Source organism: Seriola lalandi, unplaced genomic scaffold, assembly GCF_002814215.2.
Source record: "Seriola lalandi dorsalis isolate HSWRI2012SDOR001 ecotype SW California unplaced genomic scaffold, Sedor1 jcf7180002054522, whole genome shotgun sequence".
In the NCBI taxonomy this organism is placed as follows: domain Eukaryota; kingdom Metazoa; phylum Chordata; class Actinopteri; order Carangiformes; family Carangidae; genus Seriola; species Seriola lalandi.
In genome coordinates, this window is record NW_019525075.1 from 572362 (window position 1) to 587176 (window position 14815).

At 41.0% G+C, this 14815-nt stretch overlaps 4 protein-coding genes across 4 annotated transcripts; 3 read left to right on the forward strand and 1 right to left on the reverse strand.

Annotated features, from left to right (window-relative positions):
- Positions 1-67: 67 nt before the first annotated feature.
- On the reverse strand, positions 68-10591 carry ora4 (olfactory receptor class A related 4). Its single transcript, XM_023414292.2, has 3 exons — positions 10491-10591; positions 1408-1531; positions 68-1319 (listed from the first exon to the last, which is right to left on the reverse strand). The coding sequence occupies exons 1-3, from the start codon at positions 10589-10591 to the stop codon at positions 297-299; spliced, it is 1248 nt and encodes a 415-aa protein (XP_023270060.2). The 3' UTR covers positions 68-296.
- fndc10 (fibronectin type III domain containing 10) lies at positions 3762-5850 on the forward strand. The gene is made up of 2 exons (XM_023414201.2): positions 3762-3852; positions 4022-5850. The coding sequence occupies exon 2, from the start codon at positions 4170-4172 to the stop codon at positions 5238-5240; it is 1071 nt and encodes a 356-aa protein (XP_023269969.1). The 5' UTR covers positions 3762-3852; positions 4022-4169; the 3' UTR covers positions 5241-5850.
- Positions 7421-12305, forward strand: ssu72 (SSU72 homolog, RNA polymerase II CTD phosphatase). The gene is made up of 5 exons (XM_023414218.2): positions 7421-7687; positions 8672-8815; positions 10544-10683; positions 10934-11052; positions 11362-12305. The coding sequence occupies exons 1-5, from the start codon at positions 7608-7610 to the stop codon at positions 11461-11463; spliced, it is 585 nt and encodes a 194-aa protein (XP_023269986.1). The 5' UTR covers positions 7421-7607; the 3' UTR covers positions 11464-12305.
- A 936-nt stretch (positions 12306-13241) lies between these two features.
- Positions 13242-14787, forward strand: LOC147818693 (transmembrane protein 240-like). The gene is made up of 3 exons (XM_087176001.1): positions 13242-13333; positions 13940-14152; positions 14724-14787. The coding sequence occupies exons 1-3, from the start codon at positions 13242-13244 to the stop codon at positions 14785-14787; spliced, it is 369 nt and encodes a 122-aa protein (XP_087032127.1).
- The last annotated feature ends 28 nt before the right edge of the window (positions 14788-14815 follow it).

The window sequence follows — 14815 nt, forward strand, 5'->3', positions numbered from 1 at the left end:
TTGAATTGACGGCACAAACAACATGTACAAGTGAGATCACTCAAAGTATTATTAGAATACATCTCAGCTAAAATGAAACAACAAAGAAGCAATAATGTGTTGTGTCTCAATTTGACTTCCATTAAATGGCTGCTTGTAATGACATATCTCAAAATAATCTAAAATAATACCTGACAACAGTTCTGTCCAGACAGTAAAGGGGAGGATTCAAACAGATAATGCATCAGTGCTTATCTGGGTATACATTTTTTGTACTTTTCAGTGTTTAAATGAATATCATGATGTCACACTTTGCATCATTTGCTTGCTTTACCTTTCTCCTCTACTTTTATGACTTTCCTCTCTTGTTGAACAACAGAAATGGTTTGTTCTTCCTTTTTTCCGTTAGTCTTTGGGGATTTACTCCCCTGATCAGTGTCCTCACTAGCACATTTAAGATCTTTAAAACACCCCAGTATCATGTTCGTGATTCTCCTCCTCAGCTTGCCATGTCCTAGGGCCACCACCATTGGACTGAATCCTACAAACAGAGAGGCAGAAAAATGGGCCACGGTCAGCAGCCCTTCAGCATGGTGTCCCCCATCGTGGTTGTAGTACGTCACTGCAGCGACCTGTAGCGCCCAGCAGACCACGAACAGCGACACCAGCGACATGATGACATTAGCTGCCTTGCGTTCAGTGGACACATGTTTGTCCAGCTCTCCATGAGTTCCTCCTGACTCTCCCCCTGAAGTGACAGCTCTGATGTGCTTGGCCAGAGCATGAAGTGTGGCCAGATTAGTGAAAACCATCAGCACCAGCGGCAGCACCTCATTAAGTGCCAGTGAAGTGGAGGCAAAAGCTGAGCCCTGCTGTTCAGAGGGGAATTCCCAGATGCAGCCCAGCAGAGGCCTGGTGGTGCAGCTGATCACCATCAGCTCCACGGTGGCGTTGCCATGAACATGGGTGCTATACACCAGAGCTGGAATAGAGAAGGCCAGGTTAGCCCCCCACACCAGCCCCAGAATGATCCATATCCGCCGCCTTTCCCTCTGCTGTGCGAGAGGTCCAAAGGCCACATGCTGTCGCTTCAGGGTTGTGCAGTGGAAGACACTAAGTGCTAGAGTCACCCAACAGCCCACAGCTCGCCACCACACCCAGAGCAGCATGAAGACTCGGCACCAGCCCGGAGACAGAGACACATTCAAGCCCAGGTCCGACACAAAGATGGGCACGGTGCGGAAAAGTGAAGTCAGCAAGTTGGCCAGTGACAGGTGCACCAAAATAGTGTCAGAAGGAGGAAGTCTCCGAGCTGGACTCTCACTGGCTGACTGAAACACCTGAGAGTAAAAGCAAGACAGACTGAGAACAATGCTACCAAAAACACTGAGCCCACAACTACAAATATAATATTCCATATCATCTCACCACATGGATGACCAAGATGTTTCCCAGTATGCCAGAAAATACCAAGAGCCCAAACAAAATAGCGTCTACAGTGAGGACTTCTGACATGGCATCATCCTCTGCATGGCGACATAGTTTGCTTTTTCTTTGTGTACAGCATGTGTAAGAGAGTAGAGCGAAACATCAAGGCTTCATTTATACAACCGCTGCTGCTGATATTCCTCGTGATATTTTATATATGCACACACAGACAAACAAATAGGTTCATCAGATCGAAGGTTTCATCTTTGCTGACCAGGTTCAAGGTCGATTTAGTTCAATATGCTGATGCGTTCACTGTATATGCAACGGCTGGCATTTTCCACATTAGCTTTCTGCATCGCCGACCAACTGTAAATGAAATGTTGTCTCTTGACCTGAACAATAACATCAACAGGTGTGCGTTGCTGTTATTTGTTCTGTTCATAAGAGTCTGTTCACATTAAATAAATATAAATAAAATAATTCATACTGTCACTTAAGTCTGCTACGGAAATGCACGTTGTGATGGACCAGTAATCCATCCAGGGTGTTTCCCCTGTTGGCTCATTTATTTTTCAGTTCATCTTGTTAACGTCCCATGACTAGCTTGGCTAAATAACAATGTGTGGTGTCAGACAATCATATGTGCCAAAAACCACTGATCACACAGATTTAAGCAATTATCCAACGTGACCTTTTAGGAACAGGTGGTGCTGAGCCAGTCCCACTGATGCAGCATTTTTTTCTCTTATTAGTCAGCTATTCATACTCTCCCCTGATATTAATTGTTTGCTGGGTTGCCAAGTTTCTCCTTTGGGATGAGGCATTGTTCATCATTGTTAAGAATAATCTCACATAAGCACTACTTAATTAAATGTAATGTCAATGATGCATCTTAATCAAAAATCAATATTAGATTTATTCTTATTGTGTTTGGTATTATTTATTATCTGTAGATCTTCCTTCCTTTTTAAGAACCCATGGACAAAATGAAAGCAACACTTGTACAGCTACTTAATGCAATCTGATACAAAAACCCTGCATTTATTACCTTGCAGCATTTGATTTAGTTGAGACTGTGTCAGAGAGGTCTTAGTACAACTGAGGTTTAACTTTTGAGGGTGTATTTAGCATTTTGGCAATATCCTGTACTGTTTAAGTATTTCTGTCATTGCTATCAGAGGGGTGGACAATATGATGAAGACCTTACCACATAATTCACCATTTAACACATTCAAAAAATACCATAAAGTTGAACATCTAAACTCTTACACAGTCTCAACAAAATGCAAACACAAGCTTCACAAAGGTATAACTGCAGGGGTTGATGTAACTGCATCATGCTGTAGTCATTCCCTTCAACATAAACTACTTTTTTACTGAAGTAATAAAATTTGCAATATAGTTAATTCCCCTTTTGTGGTGGATAACTGCATTATAAAGGGTTTGAAATTGTATTTTATTTTTGTCTTGTCAATTTCTCCAAAGGTATGTGCAGAAACACACAGACAAGACGATTCATATTTCAGATATGCAAACTATTTGTAAATACAGGTTTTCCAATACATGTCTTGCTTTAGTGCCAACACTCTGTACGGTATTTCTGCCTGCAAGGCAGTCACTGAAGGGCATATAACTAAAAGTGAGAGCGGTCAAATGCAACAAAGCTAAACAATATGGAAAATGAAGTATATGGAATGAATTTACCACTAGCAAAATGAATTTGAACTGTATTTAAAAGCACCAAGACATAAGTTTACAGAGAGCATGTGTAGTCAAGCAAGTTGTCCTCATCACAAAACTGACCAAGATTTAGCATTTAAACATATGCATAAATTTATAGGTAATATTGAGTCAGTATCATTGCATGAATGTTGAATTAATTTCCAAAACAATGAGCATAACTGATAATTCAACACAAAATATTAATGTTAATTTTTAATATACATTTTTACCTGATAGTCTATCTAAGCAACATTATTTCAAACACTTCTGGCTCTCTGAGACCATAAATAATACAGGATTAGGAAAAGGTGTCAGATTGTTTTAGGGAAACAGTTTTGGATGTTGCTGTAGGTGTTATTTGCACTGATGGGCCTAAGAGCAGCACTGATCTGATGCGTACTCCGCCTGGATGTGAGAGACGTGCAGGTGAGCAGCACAGGTGTTTAAACCCTCCATCCATCGGTGTTGTCAGGACTCTGATTGTTGTCTCTGTTACTGAAAGACGCCTGAAGCACTGTGTGGGATGATGACTCACAGACCGACTGTTTATAACTACAAATATTTTGTGCACGCACCCACGCTCCCAAGCACTCCGCGGCGCGCGCGCCTCCACGTGCACTCTCACACAGCGGGCATCAAAGCCTTTACGTCAAGCCAGGCAGGAAGAAGAAAGCAAATCTGATGGCACGATAGCCGGATCCTCTCATCCCACCGAAACAAGTAAGTGGTTTTCATAAATGCCTGTGAGTCGGTAGCTACACTGAGGTGACTTGATCACCATTTATCCTTTACTAACATCACCCTGCAAGCTTATCCTATGCAAGGTCATACTCGGATCTCTTACTGTCTGAATGGACGCTTGATTAAATGTTATTTATTTCTGTCGTAGATGCAAACCCGCTTCTATCGCCCATGGACGTACAATCCAGTTTTACACGGATTTCGTCGAGTGCACTGAAGCTGAGTTGATCCTATGGCAGACATCAGCCCGCCCTGTACCGTCGCCAAACTGATCCACTGTGAGAGAAAATAATTTGATGAGAGTGAGTGAGATGAAAAGCCAACAACGACCATCATTGCTCGCCTTATCGGCACTCCTGCTCTGCACATTACACCAGACAGCTGGGTCCAGCAGATCTCATCGCAGCAGCTCAACATCATCAACATTATCATCACCAACAACAACCGCATCAGAGGTGAGAGGCAGGAATAATGTGGGGACACTCCAAAACTGGCTAAAAGAGACTAACATCAGCTCTAACTATGGCAATCACAGCCACAAAAGTAGGCCATCGCCAAAGCTTGAAGAGGTAACAGGCCATGTGAAAAGCTTCTCTTTCAACACCAGCAGAGGCAATATTACTACTGTGATATCTGAAAGGTCTGGCAGGGCACCAAGCTGGAGCCCAGAGGAAGGGGTGTCACCACTGTGTGCCTACCGAGTGATTGAGGGCGGCATTGGGGGGCAGCTGTGTTTTCGAGACACACTGTTTGGGTACAAGTGTCACAAGGGAGACTGCAGGACGGTGGTGTCTTTCAGGAATCTGGTGGCAAATATTCTTATCAATGGCAGCGTACTGTTACAGTGGACCCATGAGGGAGAATCCACGACGACTGGCCGAGGAATAAAGACAGAAGAGACTGCAGCTGGTCAGAAGAGCAGTGGGGATCCTGGGACAAATTTAACAAGAGAGGAAACACAACGATCAAACACTGTTTTAAGTGGCCGACGTCACAGACGTGGAGGCTATGAGTTAAGCTGCTGGTGGAATGGAAGCTATACTCAGTTTGAGTGTGCTGGTGTCCATCTTGGATCTGGCTGCAGGGACTTTCTCCTGACCGAGCTGCATGAGAACATCCCGTACCGACTCTGCCTGCGTTCCCTGCCCCGCTCTGATCCAGCTCAGAGAGCAGACCACCAGGACTGTGTAGAGTTTACCCTGCCGCCATCTGGGATGCAGGACATTGTGATTGCCATGACAACGGTGGGGGGAGCTATTTGTGTGATGCTGGTCATCATTTGCTTGCTGGTGGCATATATCACAGAAAACATCATGAGCCCCACAACACAACACACATACTCCTATCGCACTCACTCGCATCACTGATGCACTGCTAAATAAATAAAATGTCCTACATTTAACATAGTCACTCATTGTCTGAAATAATTATTTTTCAATCAGCCACATAATATGATATATACATCCTGTTATGACTGAATTGAAGCACAATCTACTATGGCTCTGCAAATAACATGCCTTGTCAACCTCTGCGAGGATGCACTGAACCAAAAGTACTGATAACCTACGTTTAGTAAATACAGTAGTTTACTGTGTTTTGTTTTCGTTCAAGGTTGTCTGTGAATAAGTCTGTCAATGTGTGTGCTGGCAGCATTTACACAGCAATACAAGTAATGAAATGGCTTTGAGTACATCAGAAACAGCAGTTTTGCTAAATGTGCACCCTGTGAAAGAGTCCAGACAGGTCCTGTCCTTGTTGGGTCACAGACGTAACTGAATCACATTTTTCCACTTGACTAAATCGTCTCACCATCTTGTTTTGCTTTTAGCTCTGCATACAGTATGTACTTGTACCATTTTGTGAAGGGCAATACAATCTGGTGTACAATCTCCAAATACTGTGCCAAAGTTAGGACGAGTTAAAATGCCTTCATGTCCAGCTGTCAGTGAATAAAGAACCATGAGGTCATTTCTAATACATTGCAGCTGTTGTTATTTTTCTCCTTGTGTGTTTGAGTGTGTGTGGATGTGATAGCTTTCACATCCCAGGCCGAGCTACAAGAATCAGACCAACAGGAATTAAAAATATTTATATAAACACAAACCCTTACAGGGCAATCACAAAACAGAAAAGGGGGATTAATCCCATTACTTAGCTTGTTTTGTTTTATATGAATAATGCCTTAACGGATAGTTAAACTGGAAACAAATGTATCATAAAATATGATCAGAGTGGGAGTGGGTGATATGATCTAATACTGTACACGTCATATAGTTATATCGCAATACATACAGTGATTTTCTGAAAAGACCAAAAATAATCACACAGAAATGTCCATTTTTGGCCGACCCGGTAAATTATATACAGAGAAAATCAAAGTAGTGAATCACATTGATCCATGAATCATATCAAAATCCCATATTGCCATAGAGCCTATTCATTGATTTGCAGCATTGCCTAAAATGGCCAAATACATCCAGAGATAATAAAGCGAGCATTAGATCAATATAACACTGTCACAAAATTTCTGATGTTGTCTGAGGCTGTGTTTTATCTCTGGGTAAACACATAAATATTGATACTGAACGAGTAAAGGGAAAAATTATGCCATGAAATGTGGCATAAAGGTTTGCACTATGTATTCTTATGTAGTACTCCACTGTAAGAACTGCATCTACTTACATACTACTCCAGGGCCGGAAGCATTATGTTTTCGGGTTGCCCGTCGTTCTGTCCATCTGTCCATCCATCCGTCCCATCCTCATGAACGCGAAATCTCAAAATGCTGTAACTCAGGAAGGGGAGATCGGGAGATAATTCTAGTTCACTCAGGTATACTGGGAGTCACTCAGTTTGAAACACAAATTAGCCCCAATTTTTTATGTCCCACCACCATGCAGGACGTCATCTTCCTATGCTTCCTCCATGCCTACACCCCAGGTATGGAGGAGATAATCTGATTAGATTTTGGAGCACCTTTTATCAATTAGCATATTAAGGAGGTAACAAAGATTTCCCCAGAAATGCTGTAACTCATCAACACTTCAGGTTAACAAATTCAAACTGACAGCAGATATTTAATATGCAAAATCAAACATTTTGGTGTAAAATTCTTCTAATAAGCTACTTGGCTCTAAAAAGGATGAAACAGATTTTTCTTGTGAACCAAAACCACTAAAGAACGATACATAAGTACGAACTTCATCATACACCACAGGTACCCCATATGTACTAGATTATAAGATTAAATTGTGGTGTGTCTTGCTACATTCATTTGCATATTAATTGGGTATTTCAAAAAAAAGCATCCTTGATGAAAAACTGCTAGTACTATGAGCATATGTTTTATTTTGTCATGGCGGTACATAAGGCAATCCAAGTGCATGTTATAAAATACCCTAGGTCTTCTCGTAGCCACTGTTACTGTAGTACAAACTATTTCAAAGAAAGTCATATTTTTCACAGAATGTTTGTGTATAGTTTGGCTTGGCAAGTACGAAACCCCACCCTCACATGACATCACCGGATAAAGCCGTATTCAAGTCACAGGACTCCGCCATTTTAACTTCCTGCTTCTAAAGGAGACGAGCACGTCGCACAGTATTTGCTCTCGAACCGCGTTGTTGTTTAGCCTAACGTAGGAGTTTGTCTTGTGATTTTTTTCTTACAGGGATCAAACTAACTACATTAGTTTCTGACATCTTGTATCGGGTAGTTTCAGCCGAAGAGTCGCAATGCCGAGCCACCCGCTGCGTGTAGCGGTTGTGTGCTCGAGCAACCAGAACCGCAGTATGGAAGCGCACAATATCCTCAGGTAAAGACGAGCTGCCGGGAAGAGGAGAGACGAGAAACGACCGTCAAGTGAACGAAATCTGTGCGGAATCGGGACATTTTCTGAGCGGTCTTAAGCCATACCGACATGGTTACAGATAGTTCGTCGGGCCTCAGCTGCGTTTAACAATGGATTCGCTCCTCCACAACTACACCGGGGCCACAGCGCAGTGTTAACGCTGCTTTTCACTAGGGTTCAGGTTTACTGTTGCCTAAAGTAAACGTCAACACAGATTGTTGTCAAAAAGATTTCAGGGTTTTCAAAATTACCGGCCCAAGTTGTTAGGTAGTTGTCTTTTTTTTTCCCCCCCACATGTTGACAAGAGCGCCCCCCTGTAGGGAAAAATCCGGAAGGGAGGAACTGCAACTCCACAATACAGTGGGGCTTGTCATTTCTGATCAGTCCCCTCATTCCCATTTAGAAAATTTTGCTTGACTTATTAATTTTTAAACAAAGGCGTGTGCTGGTTGTACAGCCTTACAGTGCACACTTGGTCTCATTTCCACATAGTTGTTAAGTTCTCATTGGACATTTGCTGAACAACAGGACCTGACTGGAAACAAAAACCAGGAGTCACAATTACTGGTAGTGTGACTGTCTAAGATAAAATGATCTACAGACCAAGATAGCTTGTTGGTGACATATTGTCACCCATGTGATCGTCTGAAATAAAAAAAAAAATCCCCCCTATAGGGTTTTGTCTGATTCTGATACAGCACGGGAGAGAGGTGGCAATGACAGACAGTGATGTATTAATTCAACCTGTGACGCACAACAGCCACTGTTTTGCTTACTCATTATGCTTAGGTCTGAGGAGACAACTGAAAACGCAGATTGTGTAGGATACACTGCAGGCATGGAAAGATGCTGATTAATGCATTCTGCTTGTTTGTAATATTTTCTTGTATCTAATGTCGATTCAAGAAATGTTATGTGATTTACTCTGTTGTCTTTTCCTCTTTTCAGCAAACGTGGATTTGATGTGCGTTCATTTGGGACAGGGTCTCATGTCAAGCTACCCGGTCCTGCCCCGGATAAGCCAAATGTGTATGACTTCAAAACAACATATGAACAGATGTACAACGACTTGGTCCGCAAGGACAAGGAACTGTATCCCCTTCTCACTCACTTTTTCCTTACTCACTCTCGCGCACACACACACACACACACACACAGATACACTAGAAGCCAGAAAAGTGAACATGGCCTATGTACATGTATCTTGTTTAGGTATTAATCATTGTGGGGGTTCACGCACTGTGATGGCGTTGGAGCGACTCAGCAGAACGGAGACCACTGATGGGTAAATCACATGTTGGGATTTTAAAATGGGTGACAGATATACAGTACGCTTTAAGAAACTCTGAAATACAGGAGAAGCACCTTGCAGTACAACAGCTGTGCAGCAGTAAGTGCAATTTGGTGAAGATCATAAAGTTTTTGCTGAGACCATCTGATTGAAATCTATAGTCTCTTCTAACACCTTAGCTTATATTGTGTGTATTTGCAAGGGTCTTCTTGTCACCACTGTTCCTTTCTAATGCAGTTTTCCTACATTTTAATATGTTGTAACTTCTCTCTTTGTCACAGTAGATACTTTTGCAATTTGCGTAACACCAGAAAGTTAGACAGAACCTTTTTTTCTTGTCTGCACTTTGTCTTGCTCACTTGTCGTTTTTTTTTTTTTTTTTGGTATTAATTGCACTAAATTAGGCACTGGTGCTTTGTTTAAGATATTATTGATTATAGTGCCCCGAGGTAAGTTAAAGCTTATCAATTACAATCACCTGCGTCACCTGAGCACTCAAACATGGACCATGTTACAAAAAGCCTGTAATGCGCTAGAGGAGTACAAATTGCAGTAGTGTGTGATTTTTCTTTCGCACTTTATTTGAACATGCATAAACTGTCTGGTTTGGTCTTCACCGACACCATTCAAAATATTAATGTCAGCAGTAATACCTGCCCCATTTTGAGTGCTTCTTTTATTACTACATTATCTCAAATTTTCCTATTAGGTAATTGGTTTGTTTACTAAAATACCAGGCTAAATGTAGGGATGTCCAGGACAAAACTACTTCACCAGATTTTTACTTACTATTGTGCTATTTTTATTAATATTATTGTATTGCAGGTGTAAATGTTGCCTACCTACTATACTATGTTGCAAAATTGTAAACTAGCTGTTACAAACAGTAAATAACTGCATTATGAATATAGGGTGTACATAAAACTGTAGTGTTCTTGCAACTGTGCATGGATTTCTTACAAATATAGCCACAGTTATAGACAATCCAGCATAGTGGTTGGTCTTTTTTTTTTTTTTTTTTTTTTTTTTTTTTGTATTTGGCAATGTCAAGCAAGGTGGCCATGGAGGGAACAATGCAGTACAGACACATTGAGTATCTTTGTTGTAAGTCAGCCTAGCAGTATCAGAACGGTTTGATAACATTAATATCAAAACTTGGTTGAATGGATTAATTGCAGTCAGTAAATGTTTCACATTTTACTGACATTGCACTGAAACGCCTTTCTTCTATCCACCTTGGTTTTTACAGCTGACCACTAACATAGGCTTTTCGTACCCCACTAGAGGGTGCTGCAGTTTGACTAATGCAAACACTGACACTATTCAAATGTGTATGTACTGCTCTTTGTGTCTATGATTTGACTGGCGCATAACCCGACAGGTACAAGCAAAATATATAGTCCCATTCAGAAAAATGAATATCTTACTGGGTGTTGAAATCCTGTGTCTGATAGTGTGGTGAATGTGTTGTATTACCTTGAAATGTTTCTCTTGCTCGTGCTGTGTTCCTTGACCTTCCCACTCTTCAGATACACACAGAACGGCATCCTGCACATGCTGGACCGCAACAAGCGCATCAAATCAAAGCCAGAGCGCTTTCAAAACTGCAAGGAGAAGTTTGACCTGGTCATCACCTGTGAAGAGAGAGTGTATGACCAAGTGCTGGAGGGTGAGGCTTCTAATAAGAAATGTCTAGTCACTGAAGGAATAGAGTTGGTGACTGAGAGCCACTCATACTCACAAATATTGCACTAATACAATCTTTATGGGATTTTTTAAATAGCTGTTTTCACCCCATTAGCCACAGCACTGAGTCATTGCATGGTTACAAACGCCCTCTTTTTGTGTGTAGTTCAAGGTTGTACTCCAACACTTCTGAGTGTATGGCGCTTTCTCTCTTATCTGTTGTTGCTCCGCAGATCTGAATTCAAGAGAGCAGGAGACTTTGCAGCCTGTACACGTCATCAATGTAGACATTCAGGACAACCATGAGGAAGCCACGCTGGGCGCCTTCCTCATCTGTGAGCTGTGTCAATGTGTGAGTGTCTACTAGGGTTCTCAAATACTATTGCACAGTGGGAGCAAAGTATAACGAAGTCACCACAGACTACTGTAGTTATTATATGACAGGCATGTTAAGGCACTAAGTGGTTAAATAATAACATTTTTAAGTAAATCTATATCTTCAGGTAATACACATTAAATTACTTTTGTGTAGATAATCTAAGCCATATATTTCTAAAAGAAGAGATTCTGTCATCACCTAATGAAAACACCAATGAAATGTTGGTGTGTCTTTGTGTGTGAGCAGGCTGTGTTAAATGTGCGTCCTCCTCCACCCCTGCAGATCCAGCACACTGATGACATGGAAAATGAAATCGATGAGCTCCTACAAGAGTTTGAGGAGAAGAGCAACAGGCCTTTTCTTCACACTGTCTGCTTCTACTGATGCACAGAAAAATTGCAATAAACACAGACCCAGATCACAAGCAATCAGACAATAGAACACAGACACACACTACCTACACCTCAATCATCTGTAACAAATACACACACACACACACACACACACACACACACACAGGTTTGGGTCAGGACCTAACAAGTGGCTGCTGTTGGACATATTGGTGATGATGGGTTTTTCCTCTATGCAGAGGACGGACTCGCTGCTCTCGCTCTGCCTTTATTCCTTCGGATCAAGGTCAGGCCAAGGTCCTCCCTCCATCCCAGTTCAGTGAAATCACTCAGCCATGTCTCCTCAGGGAGAGCCATAACACCCACACCCCAGTCAAACAACTGCTTTACAAGTTCCTCTGATTTTTGTTGAGTACAGCATATTGATGCAGATTTTTTTTTTTTTCTCTAGATGATATATAATTGTAATTCATTTTCAGCATTCAGCATATATGTCAGATTTTTATTTCTGACCTAAGACAGTGTAAATGTCTTTCTTGGGGTCAGATAGGGAAGATAATTAATTGAATTGAATGCGTGTTTTGTGCGACCATGTGTTGTAGATTAGTTAGGAATAAGTTAAAGTGGGTGGGCTAATAATAAATAACCAAACCTAGACCTCTCTGAGGCTCTCCTCCAATGTGTTTCCAATATAATGTGTTGATTCATATTTAAACTCGGATATGCTATCTTTCAGGGCATAGTATTTTTTTTCCTTTGTAAATGTCAAAGAATTGAAGCATTGTAATTATCTGCAAATTGCGAGCTCAGCTCAGAGTGCCTGAATTTTCTGTATGTACATATGAATCCACTAAAAAGAGAAACATCTCTAAGAAACATGCTGTGACTCTTTATTTGCTTTGTGATATGTGGTTTATGTTCGAGTAGTAATGCACTTAAATATTAGTATGCCACTTGAAAATACTTTAATACAGAAGTCAAAACAATCGCTCATCTGGTTTGATTTTGTTAAATGTTAGAGCTTTTTGTGAACAAGGGCAATAATTTCATTAATTTAAAATATTTTTAACAAATCAATAATGGGTTAAGGGCAAATATATTTAAACCATATCATCAGTTTGGCTTTGGGCAGTAATCACTCCCTCTCCATCTTGTGGTTCACAGACATTTCGTGTAAGTTATTGAGGTGTGCTGAATAAAGCTGACCTGGGTGAAGCATAAGTAAATGTGCATGTACTGACTATCTATCTATCCATCTATCTGTCTATCTTTCTATCTAATCTTCATTTTAACAATAAAAACAAACGAAAAATTCAAAAGAAAACTGACGTTAGCTAACTTGGTACTGAGAGTAACCATGACAACCCATTTCATTCGTTTCAAGCATTGACTCATTAAACTACTTCTGACTTGGAAAGTAACAGTACCTTGTCAGCCATCACCGAGTTCACCCCAGCGGCGTCCAGCTCGATTGGGTTGAACACTGAGGGCAGGACCGAGTGGATGCAGGTTTGAACAGTTACCGGTAGATCTAATATCCCCCTCGTCTTGCCTCGGAGCGCAATAATATGTAAGTTAACTTGATATGAAAACACCTCAATGCTAATGTTATTGTCTTCTGAAGTCGCGGTAATAACTAGTGCCACTTTAATAGCGTGTTCACAACGACAATTAGCGAATAAATCGATAGTAAGCCAGTTAATCAATATTTGAAAACTCGTTTTACCCCGACTTGTTTTGAATATGTGTCAATGCTGTGGTGTATCTCCGCGTACTCCAGTTATTATTTTGTTTCAGATCGTTACTATCCTAATGGACATAAACGCGCTTCTCGACCGCATCCACAACTTCATCATACCGTTAGTGCGAGGGAGGGACCACGTCTGTGATTGCACCTGCGGAAGGTAAAATACAATTCAGCACTAACCTTAGTAAATTTGATTTATCGTTTATATATTGTGTGTGACACTTTGTGTATTCCCAATATTGTTTTGATGACTGCCGTTGCATTTCAAAAACCAGAGTTCACTCAGCGTTAATTATGAACCCTGGGTATTTATCTCCTGGATGTCAGCTCATCAGTTTTCTGTAAGATCCTCACTCTGTGTCAAAGTTGTGTGTGCAATCAATGCTCAGATAAACCCCAGAGGGCATGCAGGCCAGCTGTAGGTGATTTCTCTGTCCTGCTATTTCAGACAATGTATGTGCAACCCCATTGCACGTACATTGTGGCACTATGGTGGAGACCTGTATTTATAGAAGCACCAACATATCAGCAAGGGTATTAGCCTATATATATAGCCTATATACTAGAAAATGTGTCAGATAAAAATAATACACTATTCCTCAAGCAAGGATATGTTTCTTAATTTATGAAAAGTTCACATTTTGGAAATTTTAAGTTACACCAAACAACCACAGAAATATTCATGTCCTTATCATTTTTCAGCATCATGGGTTAATTTATCTATGTACAAATCTCCCAATGGCTACTGCTCTGTCTGCTGCAGGCATCAAGCCTATCATGTCATTCCATATAATGGGGCTGAGGAGATGGTGGATTCCAGAGAAAACGACTTTGTAAGTGACATCATGACCCAGCAGGAGATGGACGTGATAAGTGGACTGCTGTTGGGCCTCTGCATCGGCTGGTTCTTGTTGTGGCTGGATGGTGTTTGGCACTCGGGGCTCATATACTGGAGGGCAAACCGAATGAACGGTGAGTAATAAGCCAACAGAAACTGAACTAACATATAGGAAAAGCTTCGGGGTTCCTGAGGAATGTTTAAATATATTTAAGCAGTGCTTTCTTTAAAGTGAAATTTTCATCCTGATGTCACGGCAAATTCATACACAACCATACCTCCCACAACTTAAATAAAACAGAAGTAAATACATTTGTAGGAAATGTACCAAAATTAGAGCCACTTTGGGAAACATGTTGAAATGTCTCAGGTATTACAAGCTATTCTGTCCTCAAAGAAACACTGGGGAGGAAATTGGTGGACAGGGTGCAAACAAATTACCTTCTTAAATGCCCTCTATTTGCTCCCTCTCACCTCTTCTTGTGTTAACTGCTCTGACTAATTAAATTGACCACTCCCCTTACACTTCATCCAGCAGCAAACACACTGTTAATATACAGGAAACCCTCAAACACAGACTTGGCTGTACATGAGGAGTCTTAACTACATCCATGTATTTCCTTCTCATGCCATCAAAATTATGTTTTATTTTAAAATGCAATCCCCTCTTTACCTTTCTGATTTTTCACTTCCTTCAATTTCCAGGCAGGTACTTCCAAAACACAAAGGACTCCAGGGGGGATATAGTGCACCATGATGTTAATGACACTTAAAACATAAAATGTGCATTAAATTCAACAG